This window comes from Eutrigla gurnardus, assembly GCF_963514095.1.
Source record: "Eutrigla gurnardus genome assembly, chromosome: 15".
Taxonomy (NCBI): Eukaryota; Metazoa; Chordata; class Actinopteri; order Perciformes; family Triglidae; genus Eutrigla; species Eutrigla gurnardus.
Window position 1 is genome coordinate 24648437 of NC_139938.1, and position 27698 is coordinate 24676134.

General features: G+C 40.3%; 1 protein-coding gene across 4 annotated transcripts; it reads right to left on the reverse strand.

The window, feature by feature from the left end:
• Positions 1-352: 352 nt before the first annotated feature.
• Positions 353-27522, reverse strand: aff4 (AF4/FMR2 family, member 4). Of its 4 annotated transcripts, none has more exons than XM_084028032.1 (21): positions 27246-27520; positions 16467-16596; positions 12653-13456; positions 12278-12316; positions 12021-12107; positions 11538-11565; positions 11370-11433; positions 11110-11202; positions 10130-10274; positions 9151-9904; positions 8864-9015; positions 8052-8137; positions 7456-7690; positions 7019-7116; positions 6555-6618; positions 6202-6338; positions 5568-5639; positions 5317-5410; positions 5130-5173; positions 4545-4762; positions 353-4137 (listed from the first exon to the last, which is right to left on the reverse strand). In XM_084028032.1, the coding sequence occupies exons 2-21, from the start codon at positions 16590-16592 to the stop codon at positions 4010-4012; spliced, it is 3468 nt and encodes a 1155-aa protein (XP_083884158.1). In that variant the 5' UTR covers positions 16593-16596; positions 27246-27520; the 3' UTR covers positions 353-4009. The 4 variants fall into 4 exon arrangements, with proteins under 4 accessions (XP_083884158.1, XP_083884157.1, XP_083884159.1 ...); XM_084028031.1 differs by lacking the exon at positions 27246-27520 and adding an exon at positions 20500-20877; XM_084028033.1 differs by lacking the exon at positions 16467-16596 and having other exon boundaries at positions 27246-27522.
• Positions 27523-27698: the final 176 nt, after the last annotated feature.

Sequence of the window (27698 nt, forward strand, 5' to 3'; positions counted from 1 at the left end):
GTTGTGCTCTGAGAAAGGTTTCGTGGGAAAAACGAATGTTTCTAGCCTCAGGCAGTAAAATGGATCACAGGAGGATGCACACAGTGTGTTTTGTTGAGTCAGGGAATGTAAACATGACGTTTGTTTGTTTACAACAAAACTCCACAGGGCGTCTTTAAGAAATCATGTTTAAAAAAAAACAAGAAAACAAACCAACAAATTAAGCCCAATTTGGTGTTTCTAATTAGGCAGTCAGTAACTTTCACCTGTTAATTCAACCTGACCAAATTACATCTCAGGTTAACAGGTTCAGACTTATTTACTCTAAAACCAAACAACCTTGTGCTGCTAAAATAAAATGAGAAACACTCCATTAAACATATCCATATATATTTTATTCTCAATACGGCAAAATACAAAGAATATTCAGGACAGACTCTCATTAGTCACAATTAATACTCACTTCACAAGAATGCTTTAAATTACATAACCTAAGTTTGAAGATCAAACTCAATGAGTACCTTTAATCATATTGCATCCATCATATATAGTATCTCTATCATCAGTTCTCTTAAAACTAATCCAATTTAGACTATTGTACATAGTGTATGCTGCTGGTCTCACTTTCGAGACAACTTTTAGAAAAAAAGGTGTTATACAACATACTGTATAAACTGCTACAACTGTTCTGACCTGTAGAGAAATACCTCTGTTTCAAAAAACATGTTGGACCAATGGTTCAAAAGGGACACATAGTAAATATCTCTCTCTCGTGAGGAAGCAGACGTGGTATCACACAACAGACTGTACACACCATCCGTCCATCCCATGAGATCAACAATATACATTTCATGAAAAGTACACGCCTCCATATCAAATACAGAGGAGACAAAATATTCGCACTTGGATCTAGAGACATTAATGATTATGTGGCGGCTGTGATACTGGGAGACAGTGAAGCAGGAGACAAAGTATACGAGCACAGTAAGAAAAAGGACTGAGAAATCAATTTGATATACAGTGTTAAGAGACTGGGATGTACTCTGTAACAGCTTGGAAGAAGAAGAGAACACAAAAGCCCACAGGGAGGAGGGGAGGGGGAAATGTGCATAAAGTATCTCACAAATGTATTTACAGCAATTTTAAATTTCAATAAAAATGTCAACCTGTAGTAGAAATTCACCCTTAAAGAAATGTTATATTTACAATTTATACATTCGTATTTAAATAGAAACATGCAAGTGTTAACATCTTCCTACTGAATGTCAAAAAAAAAAAAAAAAAACTCATCTTACCCTGGATTCTTTCAAGTTAGAATTAATATTAATTACTACTTACAATGAAATCTCATGAACAACCCCAATACATTTACATCTTTATTTCATAAAATGGTACTCTTTAAAATGGCAAAATAGAAAAAAATATTAAGCAAAGGGGCAGAAAAATAAATAAGTATGAGTAGCAAACTGTTAAAAATTACACTAATGCTAAATTTTGTACATTTTACTACAAGATAGTGTAGGGAACACAAGGCGCGAACTGTACTTACAAAGTGTACCAGTGTATGAAGACATTGACTGGGCTGGCAAAGCCCACAGAGGAATACCCATGAGAAAAGTGGCCTCCAGCTTTAAGTACAAAATGGCTCAAGCCATCGGTGTTTGGTTATAAAAACAGATCTATATACACATATATACTAAACCAGTACACAAAATTGCAAAAGCTAAAGGCATTAGACACTTGAGTTCAACAGGTTTCTCACTGAGGTGGAAAAAAAAAAAGAAAAAAAAGTGGGGGGGAAAAATCCCAAGCTAAAAAAAAATGAATGTTTTCCACAAAAACGGATCCTTTTTTAAAAAAAAATCCTGCATAGATTAAAATAATACCTCCTCTGGCTTTCTCTTTTTCAAGTGCCAGAGGAAATAACAGTATCCCCTCCTACAATAAAGGCCAGGGAGCCAGTGAAGGAAAGGAAACACAAAACAAAAAAGAAAGAAAAAGGTCAAACCTGGGCCAAATGCTGAAATTCTCAAGGTGTGTTGTAACTTGAATCTGTAATGTGATGCGTCGACACGTTTGAAAATGAAAGAAAAGTACCAGAAGGTTACAGACCATCACAGGTCTGAAACTCTCTCGCTCTTTCCTCTCATATAAACTCATCTGCCATTAACCAAAACAAAACTATCCAACAATAGTTCTCATGAATAATATCTGACCCAGGCTTTAATATATTCCAGCATGTTTTAGTGGGAGGTGGCCTTAAAGGCCGACCCTTACCAAACACCCAAATGTCAACTGAAATCGTGGGTGTAGTGTTAATGCCTCCATTCAAAAATCACTGCAGTCATTTTATACCAGAGAAACATTCAGACGTGAACAGATGGAGTACATGGTTACTCTGTCGCTTCTTCCTGTCCAACAACTAGCCCACACTTTCCTTAGCTACTGTCTTGTAATACAAGAACAATTTAAATAGGAAAAATGACAAACAGAAATACTTTGCATCTCATAACCCTCGGTTCAACCCCGTTTTAAAAGAATGCATTTGAAAAGTTATATTTCTGCATGGCCAGAGGTGAAAAAAACTGCTTGGTATATAAATAAGATCTATATTTGCCGTTATACTTCTTTTTTTGGAAATATAGGATAGGATTTAAAACTCTGTACTTTAAATGCAACACTGATGAGTTTGCCTCTCTAACTCTTTTCCTTCCAGATGAAATTGTTTTCGTTGTGCCAAATTAGGGGTCACTCAGGTGTGGTTTTTAGAAACTGTAATGTAAATAACTGCATTGTGTAAGTGGAAATGATCTTCAATACTTAGGACACTCCCTGCTGTTCCTTAGAAAAATACACTCTGAGCAAACAAGGGGATCAAAAAAACAGAAATACTGTCTGGAAGTGACTCATCCTCGAGGAAATTTCTCAATGAACAATGTAGCTTAAAGTGAAAAAACATTTCACAGGAAGAGATTAGTCTTCTGGAGCTTCAAAGACAGCAAGTCTCTTAGAGAGAAGATGGCGAAATCATTTTATTCAGGCCGAGATTCTAAAAGCCCTCGCTAGTGGCCCCTAGAGGCCGAGCTGCTCCTGGCATCAAACAGGGCCACAGTGGTTTGAACAAACTGACCAACATTCGATTTTCTAGCAGGGCTAAAGGTAGTTCATGAATCTGAAAAAATAAAAAATAATACACTGATTGATAGAGAGGACATTTATAAATATTGTTTCAGAAGTATTAATCAGCTGTGCACAGAAGTCCATTCTTAAATCGTGCGGGCATGCTCCATGATTAAGCTTTAGCGCCTAGAGACTTTAAGGATATAAATTAAGATGGTGGAATGGAAATTAATATGTGGGCAATGCCATCTTTGCTCGAAAATGTGTCCGACTTGACTTAAAACTGAAACATAAAGGATGTCAGATCCCATTAACTGCTAAAAGTGTAAAAATGCATAAAATTAGTTAAAAGCAAAAAAAAAAAAAGGAGGGGGGGGGGCATTATTCAGATATGATGGGTGGCTGTTTGTTTTCCTGTCGCTCACATACAAGGCACAAAAATGATAAAGAGAAACCTTCATTTTAAAGCACCTTTGGTGTTTATGGGAGGTACTTTGGTGAAACAAAGAAAAACAAAAAGGTAAAAGCCAAAGTAGCCTAAAAACCAAACCCCATTTTTAAGCGTTTTCATAACAAATGGTTCACCCAGCACTTCCGTGCCAAATAGATAAGAACATGGCAAAGATTGTAAGAATGCCGATGTATGAAGCATGGCGATGAGCTTTTTTTTTTTGTTCCTGTGCTGCAGATTTGATGATTCTCCCTGTGTGGTGCCGTCGACGGTGTGAGATGCTCTAGATTGCTCAGTGTTTTTGGCAAGCTGGTGTAGAAAATGGACACAGTGTTGGAGATATGTCTGACAAGTTCATTGTGTGTGTGTGTGTGTGTGTGTCTCTTTGAGAACATGTTGCTGAACACAAGGCTGAGGTGTGTGTGTGTGTGGAAGCAGCGTGCAGGGAACAAGTCCTCGCTAGGGAATAAGCTTAGCGTCCAGGCGCAGCCAGTGGAGGCCCTGCCGCGTGTAACGCACCAGTTCTGTCATGCTGCTGGTGTTGAAGATCAGAGGACCCATCACCTTGTCCAACTCCAGGAAGAATTCTGAAATGATAAAGTTCTTCTTAGCTCATTCTTGCCTGTGATAGTATATTTTTGCCTTAATAGCATAGAGCAGAGTTTACAGAAAAAAGGTCTTGATTAAAGGGTCAGACTGTACTCTGAAACTAAACCTCTCTTTTTAGGAAACTTCCAGTATATCAACATTTCCTTAATATGTGGTGAAACAGTGCAATGTAAATGTCCTTTCTAACATCAACAAAGACACAACAAAATCTTATCATCAAGTCATAAAAAACAAAGGAAAATGCTATAACATTACAGTATTTTGAAATATAATACTGTCAATTATACCTAATGGCCCTTCATATGACAATCTGTGCCAATTTTATAATCAAGTATTTATTTTTTACCCAAAACATGGTGAGTTTGAATGTTTTGTTGAGCTTTACCTTTCTGCTCCTTGGATAGTTGCTCTGCCTGGTCCCAGACCTCAGTGGCGTACAGGAAGTTGGAGGTGACCTGGACGTAGCTGGCAGCCATCTGGTGGATACGCTGAGGTATGGTCACAGACGAGCTGGCGCTGCTGCTGCTGCTGACTGACGAGTAGCCACCGGCCGTCCCTGGTGACAGTTTAGGAGACACTGGAGAGGGCATACCCGCTGCCTTGCTGCATTAGGAAACAGAAACAAACACACATGATGAGACGGTGCTGGTACTGGCTTAGCAACCGTTTGATACACAGCCAGTTATTATGTCCCCACAAACACCTGTGACCACATTACAGCCAAACATAAATTAATTTATGTGTTTATAAAACTGCTGGCCAGTTAGACTCAAAAGCTTCAAATGTCCTTCACAAAAAAATGGTGAAAATACAACTTTTAATAAACAATAGTTGTCTTAACGTTCCTAAAATTCTAAAACCATTAGCTTAACCTCTTTGCATTGATCTCAACATTCAACACTTGCAGGAAACCCAGATGTCTCCTTCAGTTATGTTTAATCTCAAAACAGTAGAGGAGGACATGACTTACTTTCCCATTCCAGGAGAGGGAGCCTGGGTGTTACTCAGAGAATTCTGTCAAACAAAATGAGGGTAAGAACATTATGTACACGGCAAGTTTTACATTCACAGAAAAAAATACAATCATAGAATTTAAACTGTGCTTTGGCAGTTTGCCAAGCATAATTAGATTTCAGCTTCAAGGAAATAAAAAGCACCTTTAAGTGTTCGGTGAGTGTTTTGGAGTACTTTAGTGCGCTGTCTTTCCTCAGCTTGAATAACCGCAGGTAGAGGAGAGACTGGCATCGTAGGCTGGAAAGAGAAATGGGTTTATTCAGCTGTAAAACATGCAAAGATGTTGAGGAAGTGACTCATTGAAATCATTTGGAGGACTTTTTGTTAAAAGGCCAAGGACAGGACGACACCTTCAACATTAAATCCTTCACTACTCGCCATTCTGCGTACTTACCAAAGCACAGCTAGCCTCTTGTCTGCTGAAGTAGCATCTGGAGCCAGGTAGCTTTTTAACTTCATAGTGTATCTGAACATAAAGACAGAACAGATGTTTAGTCTTCATAGTGTATCTGAACATAAAGACAGAACAGATGTTTAGTTTCTAGGAGAACAAACGGCTGAATAAAAGTTACATGTAGTTCACTGGCTTACTGTTCAAAAGAGTATTCTGTCCATTGATATTATACTTCTTTTATATACTTATAATGGCATTTAAAAAAAGTATCATATTGAAACAGCAGAACCAGAGACATTGTTTCTAGTCCAAACATTCTTCTGGCTTAAGAAAACAGCAGCCTCTATTACCCATAAAGCACCTGGTCACTGACAGTTCATTTGCATATTTGGGTGTGTTATGCTAGTAGCAGGACACATAGCTTCAAGCTGCTAGCCCCAAGTAGAAATAAGGACAGGTCTGGTAAGTTCACTTCTGCCTAACTCTTAACCCCAAGGTTCAGAGTTAGGATGACAGTAACATGACGTAAGGCAGTTTGAATACGTAGTAGTAGTACAACGCAAGACCTGTACAACAAATGTTGACGTTTCCCTCTAAATCCTGACAAAGACAAAGTATTTCTGTTTGTCCTCACTTGATAAGCTCCACCGTTTCAGCATACATGGGGAAGGGAGACTTTGCCTCTTGGGCGCTCTTCTCCAGTGCATTACCACATTCAATGAAAGACACCACAGCATCCAGGTAGTAAACTGCCTTCTCAAAACGGTCCAACTGTAAAAGAGAGAACAAGGACACAACCACGATTAAAATTCACCAGAAGTTATATTCTATTCCAATGTTAAATAACATACAGCCGAGTCCGAGATTCTCATGTTTTACATAAAGGTCTAGTGAAACAAGCTCTCCTTTTAACTGCTTTGCATGCAGCATCCGATACTGTGGCAAACAAATTACATATGTAAATAGGCATCGGGCTGTTGCTCTTACCAGTGCATCTGCATTGTGTTTAAGTTTCTTGGCCTCTTGTAAGTAGTGATCTGCAGAATGGACCCTGAAAGGACAAAAAATAAAAACGGGTCAAAAAAAATTGCATCACTTCTCATGCGCTTATAGATCAGCTCAGCATACATTTCCTCAAAGCACAGACATGGAAATGATCCTTAAAAACAAGATAATTATTCATCCATCAAATCAAACCCTGAAACAACAGACACAAAACTAAGAGGCAAGACTATTATTTCTCTACCTCTGCATGAAAAGGACACAGATTCCCAACTGAGAACCTTTTAAAATGGAAATTTACATCATCTCTCCTGCATGCAGGCCCATCTATGCATGACCTCCCCAACCTCCTACAGCTTTATGCATCAAAGGCAACCCTAGATCCCCACCGCAGTTCTTTCTGCGTACCCTGCTGAGGGGTTATCCACAGTGGAAAGAGCTCCTCTTACCTGTCCTCAAACACCAGCTTGGATCTCTGAGACTTGGAGCCGTCCGTGGAGAGCGGAGGCACAGCCAGCTGGTTATCGCAACTCTTTGAGGATTTCTCCTGCAGAGACAGCAAGTGAGAGGGAATAAAGTTTCAGGAAAAAAAGGGGCCTGGTGTTTGAAGTGAAGAATAAAATGGAGAAATGGTTTGATTGAGGGTGTGTGGAGAATTATTTTGCGCTCTATGGATATTGGGCATATACAATATACAGACCTATATAAAAGCCATGCTCTTGAGCATCCCTTCTTCCCACATACATTCTTTGTTATTGAAGTTCCCCAGGCTGAAGCACTGAACAGTTGGCAAACATTTTTACACAACAAAGAATGTACTTCACAGTATCCTCAATGCTAACCATGCAGACAGTAAATGCCCCGCGGTAGCGCTACTTGCACTCACCTTGCCATCACGTGTGCTGCGTCCCTTGTCCTCTCCTTTTCTATGTTTGGAGGTGGAGTTGCCCTTGGTGCTGTGGCTCCCCTCCTTTCCACTTCCTGTCCCGCTGGACAAAGAGGTGGAGGACTGGCTGACTGTCCTCTTTCGACTCGGATGCTCAGCCTTGGGGGTCCGCTGAAGACCTGACATGGAAGGGGAGGGGACCGGCTCCTCTTTCTTCTCCAAGGACCTCTTCGACCTGGTGGGATAGGAATCGTTATTTTAACGCGTGTGTTTTTAATTATTTAAAATGGACAAGCCTTACTAGCAGTACTGTAAAGATTAAACATTAACATTCCAGATTAACATTAAGATCAAAGCAGAGATGTGATTTTTTATAAAAGGTTAACGGGTGCCTTCAAGAGGCGGCAATGTAATAAAACAAGCAATGCCACGGAGTGACTTGATTTAAGAATTAGAGGTTATAGGGTTTATTTTGTAAAATAGTGAAAAAGAAGTTTGGCTTCATTTGCCGTGAAGAAATGAAGCACTGCTGTCACACCCAGTGTTCCTGGTGTGCAGAGGTTTCTACTGTGAATGATAATCAGAAGAATACTCACTCTTTGCTGCTGTTTTTATGATGAGATAGGGACTTCTCCTCTAGCTTGCATCGCTTGCTCTCTGGCTTGGTGCCTTCTTCATCGTTCTAAAACATAAAAAGATAGGAAATTTAAAGACGTAATCAAGTGTTTATGTATGTGGGTGTACATGTCTCTGTAAGAAGTGATTTGATGTTAAACTCTCACAACGTACAGTACAATCTTCTGCCAACACTTAATGGTTTGCAGACGAGCTATTACACCTTAAAATATCACTTAGATTGTAAGTCTCTTTCTTTCCTAGTTTCACGGCTATGCAAAATCATATGGCAGCAATTCCAGATCTGGATCTCCACCAAAACCGATTCATTTGCTGTTGGAATAAAAGCTTCTTGCTTTACGGTATCCTGTTGGAAGGAAACTGAAATGGAACAATCACAACTTCCCTGATGAGGACAAACACTTACTCCATATGTTGTTGAAGTTATAGTGATTATTATTCAACTTTACATTCCTTTTAGGGATTTTCCAGCAATTCAACAACAATCCAAAAAGTTGGAAACAAATTTTATGTGCAGAAATGTTAGGAGGAAGTATTTTGAGGCGAATCTTCCCAGCTCTTTCCTTTCTCTTCAATATGGAGTCCAGCATGAATATCTATTGTTTTTAATTACATTTAAGTTCTAAATATACAAGTGTTCATTAAATTAACAAAATATTCAGTGTCACCTTAAGATTTTGCATTAAGAGATGGTTTCTTAATCTTCACAAAGCAAGTATTTTAAGATCAATCAAAACGGCTGCAAATACTGACAAGAATAATAGTATCATACCTTGTGTTTCCTCTTTGCCTTGCTAGAGCTCTTCTCAGAGCTCTGTTTGCTGAAGTCTTTGCTGTCCCTGTCTAAAGAGTCATCCCTCTCCACTTTTATCTCCGCAGGCTCCTTGTAGGGCCGCCCTGGGATCCTAGACAGCAAGGTGAGATCTATAGGAAATAGGAAGAGAAGGGAAGGGCTTAATTTGGTCCAAAGAAAAAAAGCTTCAGGATAGTGCACTCCAGCTAGACAAATGTAAAACACGAGCACAGAATGCAGAGACGATTTAAGCAGCTTTGACTGACCTATCTTCACTAGTAAAACCTGGTGCTGAGGCGGCCTTGCAAGGTAGCGCTCCTCAGGGTCACTGAGTGGAGACAACAGCTCTTTTTCTTCCATTGGAGAAAACACACACACAGGGGTCCTGATACTCTCCGTGTACTTGGGCGTCTGCGACGAGGATGGGATGCTGTCGTTCCCCTCAGAGTCCGACGACGAAGAGTCTGTATCGACAAACTCACGAGACTTCTGGGAAGTCTTGGTGGGAGCCTTGGCCTTGCGTTTATCTGCAGTGGTGGTGACAGCAGCCGCGGTTGGCCTCGGAGAGGATTTAGGTTCTTTTTTGATGCTTGGTTTGCGAGAACCCTTAGTAGCAGCTTTGGGCCGATGAGGAGGTATCTCTGGAGCTGGCTCACTCTCCACCCTCAGGCCTCCCTTAGGTTCCTCCACCACTGGGAGCTTCTCAGACTTTTTAGGCTGTTTTTTACCAACACTCCTTCGCAGATTTGTGCCACCTTCGCTCTGGGCCGGGGATTTTTGGCGGCCGCGGCCACCCTCTGCACCCTTTTGTGCCGCCCGTAGGTCCCTGCTTGGGGTGGGTGCCGCCGAGTCTTTTGAACCCCCTCCCTGGCTACTATAACCGCGCCCTGAGCCATTATCTCTGCCCTCTTTCTTGCACTTGGTTGGGACATTATTGTCCACTGGAGAGGCTGGGGAGAACTGCTTGGCCTTCTTGAACCAGTTGTCCAGCTGCCACTTGTTGGCCATGGGTTGTTCAGGCTGAAAGGGAGCATGAGAACACACAGGAGCAAGTCTTTGTTAGTGGGGGAGAATGATTGTATATATATGAAATCCAGTCTAAAAAAACCAGATTGTATTGTGACCAGAAGAGACAACAAATGCCTTGTAACTATTACAACCCAATATAAAAGGTGAACCGAGCGAGGAACAAATCACCACCAAGTAGCACTACAGCTTTGAACAAAGTCACTGGTTAGTCATTACCTCAGGAGAGGCGGGCCGTGGCGGCTCATTGGCTTCGCTGTCTGTTGTGCTGCTTTCGCTCTCGCTGTCGGAGCCTGAGCTACTCTCCGAACCGCTGTGGCTGCTGGAGTCATCCCTGGATTGCTCCGCTCCTTCACTGTTATTGCTGTTGGTACAGAAAAGATTGGGTCACTCATTTTACTATGTGCAGTAAACTTTCAGTCAAGTTTGACATAGAGGATGATACATACAAACAACAAGCAACACATTTTTCAGCTGGGTTTTTCCAGAATTGGGAATGTGCTTCACACTGCAGTCCTTGTCACTGCTAACACCCATTGTTGGTTTTGGGAAAGGTGTGGGTGTAATGTGTGTGTAAAGGTTGATGTTAACCCCGGTGTTCCCCACACCACTCTGACATAGCAACTACTGCAGTGACAAGGACCAGAATGAGCCGGAAGCTGCACTGGCAGGAGCAGAACCCAGGTCCATTTTTAAAGTTAACATAATTTGAACAAACAAAATAATAAACCTATAGTGTCTCTTTAACATTTCCCAATTTTTAGACTTTAAAACGATTATTTGCTGTACAATCACCAACAAAGTGACTAAACAGTGACAAAAAATGATCAAAAAAACATATCCATCTATCAATATAATGCATTCCAGTAGTCCTGCAAAAATGCAATATTTTAATTCTAAATTTCACTCATGACTGAATCACTGAAATTACAAGGCCATTGTAATGCTGTTGGACTAAACCATCCACGATAAAATCACAGTATAAAATGCCAAAAGACAAATGATAAATGAAAGTTATCCAACTGGTGTACCATCTTGTTCAAGATAACATAATATAATCAACAGATTTTAATGAAATGCAAGCCAATACAAAACCTCTGTGGCCTAATTACCTGAGCTGGAGTCATCATCACCCTGACACAGTTGCAACAAAACAATCAGTATTCATATTTCACAAAAGTAACATGACTATGCTTTACCTTGCTGACGTGTTCCTCGAGGCATTCTTGGCAGGGTCCTGTTCTCCATCACTGTCTTCACTGCTGCTGAGCTTCAGGTCATCTTCAAGCATACTGAGTAACAGGAATGAAGAAAATTAGATATATTTGTATTTAACTTACTTACTTTATGTTTCCAAGCTTATGATACAGATCTATTTTACAATATTACTCCTCGTCTGAATCAATACTGGGAAAACATTGGCTGACGATGAAAAAGGAGGAAAAGATGAAGCACTTACGTGGGCTGGTCATCGCAAGCTTTGGACTGGTGGCTGCTGGAGCTCTTGGAAGAACTACCTCGCTCTAAAAACACACAAGTTAAACTCATAAATGATAAGTATATATAAACATCTCAAAAATGTATACAAACATCATTCGTTTGTAATGATATCGTGTCTGATACTCACTGTGCCCACTTTGAAAAGGATGAGAGTCCTGAGGTTCAGAAACAAACAAATAAGACATTGTGAGTGTTTGCGGCCGCTTATATTCACGTCTTTTTCACTATCATGGTAGAGAATTTAAAAGTAGAGTCCGATTAAAAAAAATATATATATGACTGTTTTCCACTATAAAAAGTTGTGTGTTATCAGCAATGCAATTAAAACATTTGTTTCTTAAACATGCTGAAACTGTACATTTAAATAAGTGGTATTTTGATCGTTTTAAACATATTTATATGATAATTGGTATAAAATTGTGAATTGCAATTGTTTTGAAATTCTCATATTGTAACATGCCTAGTTCCAACATTTTATAGCTCCAGTTAGACAGTCACCAAAACATGTTTCTCTGGGTTGGTTGCATGCGTTATGTAACGTCCGTTTGCACCATAAAAACATGTAGAACGCACAACCCATGACACACAACAAATTCAATCAGACAGTGACCTTGGTGGGGAATGGAAACTTGGAGGGCTCTGTTTTGCAGGGGGTGTGGATGGCTGTCAGAGGAGGAGGCCACGACTGAGTCATTTCCTGAAAGAAAGAAACGCATACAGGGGAAAACATTTTTAAAATGAGTTGTATGGTGTGAGTAACACAAGAAATGTCAATTTTCCATTGACTGGAGCGTTAGGCTGTTTCCTCTAAATACTCCTGTTGAACTGTTGTACTGATAGAGGGCGTTTTTAGCAAAACACAATTACCTTCAGAATCTCATCGACACAGTTGGCGTCACCAGATCCCTAAAGACAGAAACATCGCATTTAACAGGTTTCCATCGACAACATGATGATCAGTGCAGCAGATGAGAGACGGCTTTCATTCCGAGTAGCGTGAGTCATTCTATAGGCATTTTATGAGACCTATGTGTTCAATCTGTCCAAGTGCAACATACTGGGAGATAATCTATTCCAGTTATTACATCATTATGAAAATATGCTCCAAAGATAAACACTGCTCTGCCATTCTAAGTCTATATATTATATATGCAACGTCTGCAACTATAGATTTATAGTACTAGAACTGCACATTCACATATAGTATGTTCCCTTTAAAGAAAACATGTAGACAAGCGTTACCTCTACAGGCTGTGAGGGGATCTTGAGTTTGGAAAGTGAGGCCTTGCTGTTGGACTTCATCTCTCCCATAGTGCTGCTGTGCGACTGTCCACTGTAGCTTTCTGCTTGGGAGCTCTTGGCTTCTGCCGTTTCCTGGCCGTCCATAGGCCGCACATATGCTGTGGGCTTCTGTAGCATGGAGCCGGGCTTGGACATGAGAGACGGGGGAAAAGTCTGACTCGAGTGCTGTCCAGTGGGGAAGGAGGTGTGAACCCGTGAGGGAGAGTCCCAGTTGGCCTCTCTGTCCCGTGGAGACTTGGAGCGGTAGCGCTCCTTGCTGTGATGCTGTTCAGCAGACAAGGAGCTCCGCAAGTGGCTGTTGCTGCTGGAGGAACTCAGAGAGCCCTTGGCCGGACTCGATGTGTGTGACTTTGAGTGCTCCGACGCTCCGCTGTGTTTACTGGACTTCTTCTCCCGTACCTCCCCTCCGTGTCTTTGGCTACTGCTGCTGCTGCCGCTACTGCCACTGCCCCTCTGGCTACTGTGTCCGCCCTGAAGTCCTGAGCGTTTCTGGGACTGGGATGAAGATCCGCCTGCTGCGGGGCCAACAGGAGTCCACTTGCTGCTCTGGCTGCTGCCGCCACTACCGCCACTGCGTTGGTCCCCGCAAAACAAAGGTGGGCCCGATTTCTCCTCAGACGAAGACGAGCTGTTAGAAGGTTTAGCGCCAAGCTTAGGAAGTGTGTCACCAATCGGCTCTTTCATCTCGTCGTAATTGCCCAGCATGCTCTGAATACGACTTGACAGTTTATCTTCCTTGCTGGACTGAAGACAGAAGCAGAGAAAAGGGGAGGGGGAGGTGGAAAAGAGGATGGTGTGATGAAAAAAGACAGTGGAGGACGAGGAGGAGGAGACAGAAAAATAATTGAGGCGAAAATAAATAAAAGAAATGAAAAGAGGGAAAGCAGAGGAGAGAAAAAAGGAAGAAAACAGTCATTATGGGCACAAGTTCAACACTTGGGTTAATTGCTGTGCTTCCTATCAAAAACATTGAATATGGAGAGAAAATATATCTCGCCAACAAAGAAAAACTTAAAAATCTGAAATATCTGCAAAGACAGCATAATTGAAATGCAGATTTACATCTGACAAAAGAACGAAACCAATTATATCCTAAACCTGTGTCACCAGTTTTACATTTAACATAATTGACATTGAGAATCAGCCAATCACATGGTTAACTTGTTCATGCTGGGCCCAGATCCGTCCACACCCATCTGTGAAGACAGATAAGAGTCTACCCACAGTTCCAACACAGAGGTTAATCAATCACTTTGAGGCCACAGGTTCCAGATGACCTGCTTGCAATCAGCCCGCAGAATATCCAGTTTCACATGAAGCATCAGACCTCGATTTTGTTTGACATATTCACACACACAGGGTGAGGAAACGCAAGCCGTTATCTGCAGCAGGAAACGTAACTGACTGTCATTAACATGCAGACCACCAGCTCCTGCTAGCACGGCCTGGCTCACACGTGTGAAGTTGGTCAAGTGAAGTATCGCCCACTTTTCTTATGGGGTGTTGGTTTCTCTTCATAGTATGAGCATAAAAGACATGCTTTATTATGATTGTATTAAATCTCCAGTGGAAAAGAAATCCAGTGCCTTTTGCAAATATAGTACTTGAGTACTTAAGTAATCAGATATAGTGGCTTATCACACATACTGGCACATGCGTTAACTGATTATGTTACAATGACGTATCAAAAAAGGTGCTTAAGATAAATTAAACACCTGAATCATAACAGTTTGTTCAACAAGAGATTGATGCAATTATGTATTGTGTTGACAGAAGAAGAAACGTGGTTCTGTAAATATTGTAATAACATATATGCATTTTTATCCCAGTGTATTGTGCAGCCCTTTTAAATTGCAGAAACTCTCTCACAAACCTGTTTAGGAACTCAGGAACTGTAGTTTTCGTTCCTGCCCCACAAAAAGACCCCGGACCTGAGGCAGTACTTCCCTGCCAGCCAGGAACCTTATCCTACCCAACACCACATTTCCACAAAAGAAAATTAGAAGAAAACACGGCATCAGTTTTAAATCTGTTACCTGTCTAATTTTCCTAATCCTTGTGGTCCTAAAAATGCAGGAAATAAGCAAACACAAATGTGCTTAATGGACTTTTAATTGATCAAGTTACGTCTATGCTTAGTTCCTGGGGTTAATTAGAACTTGGCACTGTTAATAAGATGGACTTAAAAATAAAATGCAATAACAATTTAATTAATAAAAAAGCATTTAGATTTAGTGTGTACTGCATCATCAAATATACCAATATCACAGTGTAATTTTCAATGTATGATTTCGTGCTCTTCAGTTCTGTGCAGCAGAGGTAAAAGTGTGTGAACTCAGTACCATAAAAATTGTTACTGCTTTGCTGGTCTACATCTGGGAGGCCACAGCTGCAGCTGCGTGCACACATGGCCTTTAATGCTGAACACAGTAAACTTCCACTTAGTGGAGCATGACAGTTGGGGGAGGGGGGTCATACTGAAGCTTACATAAGACTCAGACAAGCCGGAGACAAGACATACAAAGCGAAGAAAAGCCAGTGACCTAAACAGTTGGCTTTTTTCTACATAGTTTGTACTTTTGTACATGCACAAGAAACGTATTTGCTTTTAGTGGAGTCAAGGACTGTACCAATCAGCTTTTTACCTTTCACTTTGTTGTGGTCCAAAACACACTGGTTCACACTCATCCCTCACCTCTGTTCCCCTTTCTATTCCCAACCTGTCAGGACACATTCCTCTCTGCCCCTTTGATGGCTAACTCTAGCTAAGGAGAGGAGCCACTTACCTCTGCTCAAATCTGGTTAGTCGCAAAGATTAGACCAGTTCAGAGAACTCAAATCCTCTTTACAATTATACTGGCCGGGCAGGAGCAGGGAGCTGGCTGGCCTACATCTACGTGCGTCTGTGCTCACAGAAGAGATGGGAGGAAGGGGAGGGGGGGCTGGCGTGATCTTATGTTTACCTTCTTCAGCTGCACTACAAAACGGCTAACCAAAGACAGGTGTTGTGAATTCAACACCATTTTGTATCTTGTGAGAGTCAGTCAACAGATCTCTGCCAGCTAACCAATTTTTTTTATTTTAAGCAAACAAACGTTTGAAAAAGCATGCCTGTTAGTACCCATGATTATCGTAACCACATACTGTGTTGCACACATGAGCCAATTACAGCTTACAGCTCAATTTGAAATGAGATCATGTTGATTAAACGTACTATCATTGAGCTTGTTCAGACATGTAGTGCATAGGTATTAAAGCAATTCATGAAGTCACCCTATTTAGCTTTCATCACAAAAACCATAAGAAAAAAACTTAGAAAAGACTGCAGGATCCTGAAGGTCATTGTGATGAAGAAACAAAAGCATAACAAAGCCTTATTTTTTGGCTGCCTCGTTCATTAAAGGGTGTTCAAGCCAAAATTAAATGTTGGCTTTTCTTCAAAAAAGCTTTTTTTCCCCAGACTGAAGAGAGTAAAATAAATACAACATAAAGCGTGCACATGACGTGTACAGAGACACCAAAAGCAAGAGGGATTCGACCTTTACCATGCCTGAAGCCTGAAGCTAAACATTCCTCGCAGTTCAGCAAAGCAAAAGAAAAACTTAAGGTATCAAGATGTTTGATGACAACACTGGATTAAGATGAATGCTCATTGCAATTTCTCTAGATCTCACTTCTTGCCAATCTTACTAAGCTCTCCTAGACTGACAAAACAAATTAATGTCCAAATTGAATGACAGGTAAACAAACTTACCACTTTGTAGGGTTCGGGGAAGAGAGGTGAATTTGCGGGAAAGACCTCTCCTCCTCCCTGCTGGATTTCTTGATTTCGCCTTTCTCGTTCTTTCATTCGGAGCACATTCCGGTCCTCACGGTTCATGTTGCTAATAACGCAAACAGAACAAGAACAAGTCAGCATAAAAACACCCTGAGGGGAGACGGTAAAACAGACTTCTTATTTCGTGGTTTTACAAGGATGGCTATAAAAAGCATCATCATGAAAGCGAGTCGTCCATGAAAGAAACACCTGATGAGTGTGTAAGAATTTCCCTAAAACATACTCTTCAACAGTGAGGTAACATAACTGAATAACATTGGCCCTCCATTTTTCCTTCCTGCTATGGTTTCTTGGTTTGGAAATGACTACCAACTTAGTTCATGTTTCCAACTGTTCGCCACAAAACATACAGTCCGAGTCAGCCATCATCTACCCTCTACTTAAGAGTCAGTTTTTTGGTTAACCACAAAATAGGACCATCATTACTGAAACCCCACATATCATATATGAACAGAGGGGAGCACAGAGATGACCTGTGGAGAAAGTAGTCTGCAATAGGCTTAGACTGGTCTGGACAATATGCCGTAGTCAACTTCTACTGCAAATAATCTGCTTGTACAGATGGTCAATGTCAATTTGTACCCATACCGTACAAAACAGTACTAAACTACTAATAGCCATTTTCAAAGTTGTCCTACATTAAGAAGTACAACTTGCATGGCTCACTTAATATATGATTCACATAGAAATGTTTATTTGATTTTTGGAGTAGACCAAAAAACATCACTCACTCTACATGAAAAGAATATGAAAGTTTTCATGTGAAAAGCAAAAAGGTAAATAATAACCTGCTATGATTAAACTGTAGCTTTAAGCAACCAACTCATTAAGTTGTTACTTAGTGAACATATGGATTCACATTCATTGTGATAAAACACAGGGATGTTAATGTCTTGAACAAATAGTAAAACTCAAAGTTTTCTGTTACATGGAGTATCTAAAAAAAAAAAAAAAACATGTGGGCATTTTGCCAGAATAAGTGTGTGTTTTATAAGAAAAAAGAAGCTTGTCAAGGGAAAAAAAACTGAAAACAACTACAGAGCTTTTAAAAGCCGAAACAAGCAAATTATCAGCCAGGCGTGTCTCGTTCCAGTTTAAGTCGACAGCTTCAGGCTCTTGCAATGAAAACAATGATATTAAGGCTGTTGAAAAGAGTGTGATTATACAGCAACCACCCAGTCTCCTCCTAGAGTATAAGCGTAACACATAGTAAAGCCTGAAAACCCCACGACTGAACAAAAAATGAAGCGATAGGAAACCGACTTCAGAACAGGAAAAAAAGAAACTACACAGGGAAATCAAGCGAGATTTGAAAAGGTCAGCATAGTAGGCTACAGTTTCCTGAAGGAAGTCATACTGCTCTTAGCTGAAAATGAACCAGGACTATCAATCACACATAGTAATATTTTAGAATAGGTCTTGCCAGCACATGTTAGGCTTTTCTCTTTACAAATTCTGGTTACCTGTAAACTCATCATTTATCCAGTCTAAATAGTAATTTCCCAACTAATGTAATGACGAAGCCTCTGCCTTAACAACACCCAAAAATGAGTCATCACTAGGATAGGCAACGTGAGTTACACACCAAAGCTACGTTGGCTACAGTAAACAGGGGCTACGGTGAACTGTTCGAGATACATCATAAACACCAGTTTTATCAGCAAAGGTGTCAAGAAAATAAGAAAAACATCGTTTAGGCTATCCAACACTCCACTGTTGTCATCTCTGACCGAGAACCAGGTTTAGGGGGTACATGTTTTCTAAAACTAAACAAGTAAAATTGCACAATAACAAATTTGCTACGACTGAACAGACCACTGATTTTCTTGCACAGCAAGTTTATACTACTGCAAACCAAGCGGAAGACTTACTCCAGCCACTTTCTAGCTAATTCTGTTCGATGTTAGTTATTGTACCTGCTCTACCACCCAGCTGACAAGTACCCATTTAATTTGAAGATCTTTCATGCTATGTCTGTTATTTCAAGGCCATGAAACTGGCCTTTCCTTAAACAGCAGTCTCCACAAAGCACTGGTTAGACAAATGATCAAATAAGTTGATCACGTTAGAAGGGTGCATGTCGTAAGCTGGCACTACATGTATATGTAAATGAGCCTATCGATGTCCGTTCTGGAGTGGGGCTGATTCTGTGAATGGGCAACTGTTAGCGCACTGTTAAATGGTCAAAAGCCCCAGGCACCGAATCCTTTGTAACCACTCCTCATGTCCATTCTGCCCAACTAATTGACCCAGACTGTTGGTTTTTATTAGTTGAACAGGGGGTTACACCCTGTCGTACTCTAGGACAGCACTTAAGAAAATCATCAGACAAGAGTCTCAATTGTCTGCTATCGGTTTCAACAATACCGGAGCATTAATGTTCATACTTAGGCTCACCACCAACCAGCAGTCGGTTTTACTTTTGTCAAATAAGAATGACTTAATAGCCAATGTTTGGTTACAATCAAGGGCTTAACATATCGTCCATCACCTGTGTTGTTTTTCCACGTACACTCCAGTCCTGTTTATGTAAAAAAAATGTTGTAGTGTGCTTTTGGTTTTAAATAAATCTTGAAGTACACCAAGTACACGAATGGAAGAGAATTAAAAACTTTGAGACATGATGCAAGTGTGTGTTAAATGGATCAAACCACCATACAACCAAGGCTATAGAGAAGTAAAACAAAAACCCACTTTGTATGCCTTTATATGAATGATAAAAAGGAACTAAAGGGTTTCTGTAAATATTGAGACTGTGAATGTCTTTTTTATCATTTAGGAGTAAAGCCACAAAACAAAAGTTCTTGTTTTGAAAAAAAAAAACATACGACTGTGAGGATAATATGAATAGTCCTATAGAAAGCAACCTTTTCTGAATAATGAGGTGTGGATGAACATTACATTAGAATCAAGAACTCGTCAAGAAACAAAAGGGTATCTAGGGGTAGATTTCAACTGATAACTGATTGATTGCTGAACAACTTTGAACCAACTGCACTTGTGTCTACATTGCAGGTTTCCCACGTGTCAACACACATGTGTACTATTTACAATACAGTGGATGGAAGCTACTGTGTGTTAAGCGTGGCTTAGCATGGACAAAAACGTAATCACTGTGCGAAAAGAATCTTATGTCCAACCATGACAGAGCAACTACAGCATGGTGGAGGGATATCCGAGTCACAATAATGCCCCAGAAACAGTTAATGCTGGATGCCTCTAATGTAATTTAAACTCATGTCTCTGCCTTTTCAAGCCAAACATATGTGCATTTCCTTTCCTGTTAAAAAGGGGGAAAAATGAGCATATTGCTTATTTCATTCTGGTGGCATTAAGGCGCTTAACGAGTGATTTAATTTATATTTTACTCATTTTAAGAGCCAACCATAAGAGGTTCAGATCATAAATGAGCCGTGGTTTGAATTTTTGGCCACGCTTGCATCCAAGGCCCAAGCGCCAAGGAATTGATCAGTTGCCAGCATAGTAAGGCAGGTTATGTAGATGGTTTCAAAACAAGGAAAAGGCCTGACAAAGCAAATTGCGTCTTATACCACATGAGTTCAAATGACATTTACTATTAGTAGAGTGTGGTGGCCAGTTATGTTTATTGTAATGATTCAACAGTGTGCCAAACTGAAAAGGTCAAAGTCTGAGATGAAAAGGCAGTTCGCTGTGTACCGAAATTAATCAGCTCATCCGTCTCTTACTAACTTGCAACATAACAGCCAGGCCACGTCTTCAACAGTATCAGAAAAAGGGAAGAATTGATGATCATCTTAGCACCAGGAATACAGGACTGGGATTCTTTGAGACAGCCGTTAAAGTAAGAACATCCAAAAACATTTTAGCATGACTTGTATAGCATAGTGACATTTAAGTTAACGTGTTTTATTCTTTCCAGACACTGAGAAAAATAAGTAAAGCAGCCAACTAGCCGTGCATGTCTTACCCTGACTGAGAGGCCATGGCCCCAACCACTGAAACATTGGAAGGAGGAGGGAGGAGGATTCAAAGGATCTCCCAAGGATTCAGAAGTATTCTCGTTATGACTTGTCACCCTAAATATCTACGCCAACCTCCTCCAGTCAAGAAACCCTGGCCCTTTTTTTCTGAATGTATTTGTGGGCGTCCAGCTGGAAGAGTGTAACTACAGTTTCTTTACTCGACTCGAAGGTACAGTGTATTTCCTTGGAGTGGTGACAAATCTGACTTAGGGAGGGGAGGTGACTGCTAGTTCTCGGTAGATACCACGTCGGCAAACAGCGGGGGTAGTCACATGCTTGGTGAAGTCTAAAGGGAGCCGCAGCTTTTGCTTCCGTTTGTGTAGTGTTTTGAGGTTAATGCATGCGTGGAGAACAAGAGAGGTGAAAAGAGGCTGGGGTTGGGTACGTTTTTAAATTTTAAAAGTGAATGTGAAACAAAAAGAGAGGGATAAAGAGAGAGATGTGGCATGTTTCCTGTTCACAAGAGTGTGAGACAGTCCTGTTGGTCTGGAATCCTAACAGTGTGATCTATTAATTGCAGTAAATTGAGCATATGAATTATCTAATGGACGCACTTACGGAGGGCCAATGCTGAAAATGACAACAAAGCATAGTGATGAGGCATTTGTAAAGACTGCTGAAATATTGTAATCCATCACAATGTCTAGAAGACTAATCTAACTAATCACTCATTGAAGTATTGAATCACATAAGAGAGACAAGAAAAGACAAGGGGTAAAGAAGTGAGAACAGAGGGGTAAGAAGAAGTCTGGAAACTCAAAATAAAGAGAAGCACAACAAATGGAAATAAAATAAGAGGTGGTTTAAGGAAAGGATTAACACTAAAAGAAACAAACTGCCTTGGTCTAAGATGACCTGAAAGCGTTGTTTATGTACAAAACAGCCTCACGGGCCAATTAGGGAGAAAATCTACAGGGAGGAAGACGTTATTAAGCGAGCAGTGAGAGGGGAACAAAATCTCACCTCTCTCCGAGAATGGAACAATCCACCTCGTCCCATAAAAGGAGATGTTATTTTACACCACAGGACCTCTCCTCCATGTGATGTCACTGCCCTCAGAAAGACCCAGCCAATAGGAATCCATCTTTCCATCAACAACCTCCCTCCCTCCCCCACTATGCTTTAGCACAGGCCAAAGCACTCGTGCAGCCTGTTAAAGAGACAGTGCAGAGTTTCCGGCATGCAGCTTGTAACAGATGAGAGACTGTTTCATCAGCTATAAATTATGATAACATGGTTGACAAATGTGTGACCGCACATATTTAATATCTAGTACAAAAACTGGCAACATTATGCCATTTCTCTTCTCTGTGGATTTCCTGTTAAGGGCTGATGTTATGATTTGATCATTTCTAAAGTGTCAGTTAGACTTCCAAGCGGAAGCGGATTTCTGCAGACATCTTGGACACATTTTAGCTCCTAAAATTCGTCAACATATTAATATATTATTATACATATGTGATTCTGTAACATAAACATATAAACAAATAAAAGGGTTTCTCTCATTAAAGTTTTTTCCTTCTCCAAATTCTCCGAGAATTTTGTTTGTTCAGGACATAAAACAAAATGAGCAAGAGAGAAAATAAAACAACCCTGGAACAAAGTCACTACATAAAATGATGAAATTCAAATTTGGAAAACTCCCTTTGACTGAGTGTCCAATCACTTAATTGTGACATTTTGAAATGACTTGCTCATCTGTAGACATAAGTCATCAATGGAAACTTTACGATTGCACAGACCTGAAAAGGGCCGCATGTATTGGCCGATTACAAATAGGCCTACTTTTGCGTCAACAGCTCTGGGGAAAGTCGTTTTCATTTTTTGATTTAGTTATTAATTCCTTTATCCAACAACCCCCCAAACTGTCATCTGTCAAACAGTTTGCTGCATTCATACAAATGTTGTTTACAAAGCGTAAATTACAATAATGCATCAACAAGTTCTCAGTAATGGGCACAGATGGGCGGGCAGTGCCACCCCCCATGGTGGTTTTGAAGAAAACCTGCTGACGACAGGCATTCCAGAGTGAGTGTCCATTCAAATGCTGCAAACCTGCCTGGTATAAGCAGCTGTGGATGAGAGCCATCAAGACCACATGCCACTAGGATATGGTCTCTATCAGAACCCCCCCTTCCAAAAAATATTTTTGAAAATGCAGTGACTTTAAATCAACACTCATATGAACTCAAATTAGTTTCCTTCGTAAACACAAATGGTAATATACAGTAGGATGCAAGTGCAAAGACATTCATACAAGAATAAATTATGAATAAGCCTAATTTTCTGTCTTCCTTTTATTCCAAAGTATTTAACTGATGCTTGAGAAAGACAATGTCAATATTAGGATTAAGTCTGGTTATTCAGAATTATTTAGTTCCTGCTTCAGTAAAAACCCTTCAATATTTGCACACGGCTTCATATTAGCTTTAATTAACACATCAAAACAAGACTACGTCTTGATTGGCACGTTCTCTAAACAATAAACCCTTTCATCCAGGCAGGTTTGAAGCAATTGAACCGACTCACTGCCTGGAATGCCTCCACTCAGCAGGACTGCATTATCTGAATCAGAGGGCGCTAGTAGCATTTACCAATAAGAGCCCAGTTCTACGAGTGTTCTGCATTTCAAAACGTATCAATAATAGATTCATTTAGGGAACATGTTTTTATTTAACATCCAGCAAACCCGTTTACTGAGCAGTATTATTTACCATGAACACAACAGATTCTGATGATCAGATCCAAACGCGTGTTTTGAAAACTACACAATATGCCTCCGGGACAGTGACGTGTACGCTCAATATCCAAAGAACCTGCATCATTCAAACTCCTCAATGTGCATACTGAGCTAGCCAAGAGGCATTTAGGTTTCCACATGACCCTCTTCAGCCGTGTCTGATGGTAAGATTTTTATCAGTTATAAAATCACACCCTTGACTTTTAGTCAATATTGATTCAACATACGATGATGCCACAATAGTAGATATTGAGCATGTTCAGTACACTTTGATTAAGTGTGGCTTTATATTCTTGCATACCTCCACCATTTTAAAATTGTGAAAATGTTAACCGATATCCTGTTATAATTCTTAGGGGTAGCAGTGAAATCATCGAGACTTGAAGAGTAAAAGAAGCCTAGCCTTACAAGTGGATAACAAGAGACTGAATTCTTCTTTTAGCCTGAACCATTAATGCTTGCCTACATTAAACACCACCACCCACCAAAAACATGAATTAACCGTTCCTTATTCAGAAAACTACAATACCCAGCAGAAACAAGACTATTTAAAACATATTCACATGTGATGAGAAAAGTCCAAAATTACCACAACCTTATTGGAGAAGCTTAGGGATTTCTCTACTGTGTAATAGTCTCCCATACATCAGTCACAATGTTATTCCTCAGAGAGCAGTCTGGGCTAAATATGACACTGTGATATCTGCCCGTCTACAAATAGAAACATACTAACCTATAGCTTACCACTCTGAACAAACCTTCATACTCACTGCATTTTGATACATGCGTGAACTCGAATATGAACTGGGCTCTTTACTATAAACTTCCCTATGCGTAAAATTAGCAAGATTAGTTTCTTTTGAATCACACATTACAAAAGTTTTAACTCAATATTCATAATCAATCCATGCTGTACTTATTTTATTCTTGTGGATCCATCTCACTAACAGGGATTTTTGACTGTTACCTGCCCCCCATTTGCTATTGCCTGCTAAGCACTTACCCTGCTAGGGAAAATGAATTTCATAGCCTTTTATCAGAAGTATTGCTGTTACACTAGTCTACGTATGACAGATTCTGGACCAATATTATAGTGCAGTATCTCACGGCATGGATGTTTGCCAGATCTGTGAAATTAAATGGCCTTAATGAGCTCCACCTCCACCGGACTATATAGCCAGCCACATGAGAGCTTAACTCACACATCCTAGGGAACAAAAGCTGAAGAACAGATGCATGAGGTCAGGACAGAGTGAGTAGCATATTTTTCTGCTGTGTGAGCAACAGAACTGAGGGATATAAAAAAAAAAAAAAAGAGCTGCTGATGCCTGATTAGATTTGGGCTAATTAAACTGGCAGATTCTGGAAGAGCCTTCAAACATCTTACTTTTGACAAAGGTTCTCTTTATAAAAGGAAATATGATTTGATTATACATTTACAGGTCTTAGCTGAAGACATGATTAGTTCTTACTTTAGAGTTAAAGAGTAGAATCTGTACAATAAAACCCTGATTGCTATGATGTATGCTATGATTCCTTTTTGACTTAAGATATCGGGTATCAAAAGGGATATGAAGATGATAAAGACAGGATAAAGGAGCATTGTAAAGCATGTGGCTTATTCAGACAAGGAAAACTCAATCAATCTTGAACGACTACTTGCTGTTGAACAGTCTGGAACAAGGTATTACTCATTTTCCAAATATCCAGGCTGGAAAACCACGCTGTACTACTACCGCGACGTACAATAGATGTGTCAAAGCCAAAGAAAATATGCACCCACTCCTCCGTCTGGAATGGACAAACAAGTCACCATAACATCTCGACAGAACGTGATGTGGCCTTTGCTTGGCTAGAGGAAACTGTTATACTGAAGCCACAGAGCAAAACCTAAACAGGAAATGGATTTCACACTGAGCTGCGACACAGGGAGCACAGAAAAATAACCTTTATGTCCCATACACTGACCGTGTTTACATGGACTTTTAGTATGAACAGTGTTTCAATTAGCGTCATTTATTAAATTAAAAAGGATTTTTGTTAATATTTGGGATCAGGGATCTAGCTAATGTTAGGTGCCTCCGTGCTTACACTAACCCAAAAGCACAATACAGAGTCATCTTTACAGTCACATTACTCATTTCACATAAAAAAAGAAGAAAAATAAGTTAGCCTAAGAGCCTTTAAATTGTTGATTTGTGGAGACTCTTTTGCCATTCAATATATCACGGTAAATATTCTAAAAAGTTCATGTTGATTTTGGTCATATTATCCTAGCCCTTGAGCATAGCCTGATTCATCACCATACATTTAGCACAGGCATTATTATTATTATTATTAAGCTGTTCTTTTTATAGCTGAACATGGAAGTAGATTTAACTTGGCATCTATCAAACAGCAGGATTGCGATCAATGTTGCAACATGTTGTGAATAAAAACAACAACCCTCCAACTGAGAGGAGCCGTTTACGCGTGCTTTGAAAATTTAGAATAGTGAGTTTTACAGTCATCACACTTACTCAGACTGCGCTTATAAGTGTATTAAAAAACATTGTTTTACTTGACTATTTCTTTTATATAGTAATGCTGGTAAATGTGTCACCGTCTAAAAGAGAAGGGATATGTTTTCACTCGCTTTTATTGAACATAAAAGCAATATCACCACCTCCTGCACGTTAAAATAAAACATTGTCAGCGTAAACACTTCAACACACTTTAGCACATTTCATTCTGTACCCAACAACTCAACGGACCTGAACCTGGACCCGCCTCCACCTGACTACAGATGTTAGCTCACAACTACCTGCCATAAATGAGTTCATGACCTTAGGCCTCCACCCCACCATGTCGTGTCACCCAAGATAAACAAGTGGATTGCGTGCCGTCGTCTCCGCGTGCCAAGTGTACCCCGCTAATTGCACACACGTAGCGATGCCATCGCTACTTATATTTACTTGTTAAACTGTGGACTTATGATGCATTTTCTGGCCCTTCCCCCAACCGAGGCACGTAAAATGGCTTCCTAGAAAAGCAAATCAGCTGTCCTTTTTTCTAGACCAAAGCTAGACACATATGGTATTATGTTTCCTTCCTGTTCAACTGTAGTTTTGAGTTATTGCGATTTTTTTTTACTTAGGAGGACTATGAGTGACACTTGAGAGCAATCCGCCATAATAAACGCAGGATAGGATGCGAGGAGGCTACAGGACAACAAACCCAAAAGTTTTTGCTCGTCACCGTTAGAGAAACCGACGACTGTTTCGGGCCTAGGATTAGTTAAACCGTCCCGTTTGGGGCAGATAAACTGCAGGCAACTGGAATTAGTGTTGTTTGTATTTTAAATATCCGGGTTTTAAGAGTTCACCCGCGGCTTAAATCGCACAACAGTTACTTTGCACGACGAACAAACCGCGAGCAGCGTCTGTTTACCGTTTACACCTAACAGATATCCCATACCGAGCTCGGTGTCGGCGACACACATTAGTAACAGTTAGCGAACTTGAGCGTGTAACGTTATGTCAACCGCTAGCTAAACAGAGGAAACACAAACATCGGACGTGTCGACCTGTTAGCCAACAGGAACAAAAACACTACCCTTGCGATGTTAGTCTTACTTTTCCGGGGAAAGGAAGCCACCGCACGAATTAAAAGCAACACTTACCGTTATTATCATGTTCAACAAGGAACACTCGCCGTAATCGAAACTCAAAAGTGACCACAGCGTCTGCCCCTTTAGCGAGAAGCTAACACGCTAACGTTACCTACAGGAATACCTGCATATTTGCTTTAGCATAACGTTAGCGTTTTGGAGGCTAGGCTAGCGGCTAGCTGGCTATGAAACCATTGAATTTTTCTGCGGTTGTTTAAATTAACATTCTCTCAAAATTCCAGATAACAACTGAGTATAGTTGATAACCAAATAACGTGTTTTGTAATATGAACCACCCTTACCTCTTGTCTTCTTTTTAGGCCCAAACCATTCTAGCTATTGGAAAGCTCTTTTCTCTTTGTCTTTTCCACTTCCAGTTACACGCAAAATGGACTCAGCAAAATGCTATAACAGCTAAAATACTAACACCGGATGGATGGTGTCCATCTTTTCTTTAAAACGCAGCTGCGCGTCGAAGGCCAAACGAAGTAAGTTCATTTTGCCTGTCGTTCATTGTATTATTCCTGAACATAAGTGACTGATAGGTAAGGCTGCTAAGTTAAGTAGCCAGCAGGTACCACAGACAGGACTGGATGCATGGATGGCAGCAAGCGGTGCTCCCTTCAAATGCGGTGGGAAATATCAGCACCCAATCACCTCACCAAGTAAACATTAGTAAGTTATGTTTGTACTTGATATACATTATTTTGAGTGCGTCATATTGTCATCTTAGCGGATTCCAAAACACGGACGTT

Bases quoted from the DNA above. Each gene is read 5' to 3' on its own strand.
- aff4 (XM_084028031.1), bottom strand. The intron at 12,317-12,652 runs GTAACGCTTGTC...TTCTGTCTTTAG, and splicing joins TCCCCTCACAGCCTGTAGAG to GGATCTGGTGACGCCAACTG. The intron at 11,203-11,369 runs GTAAGTGCTTCA...CCTGTTACTCAG, and splicing joins GCTTGCGATGACCAGCCCAC to TATGCTTGAAGATGACCTGA.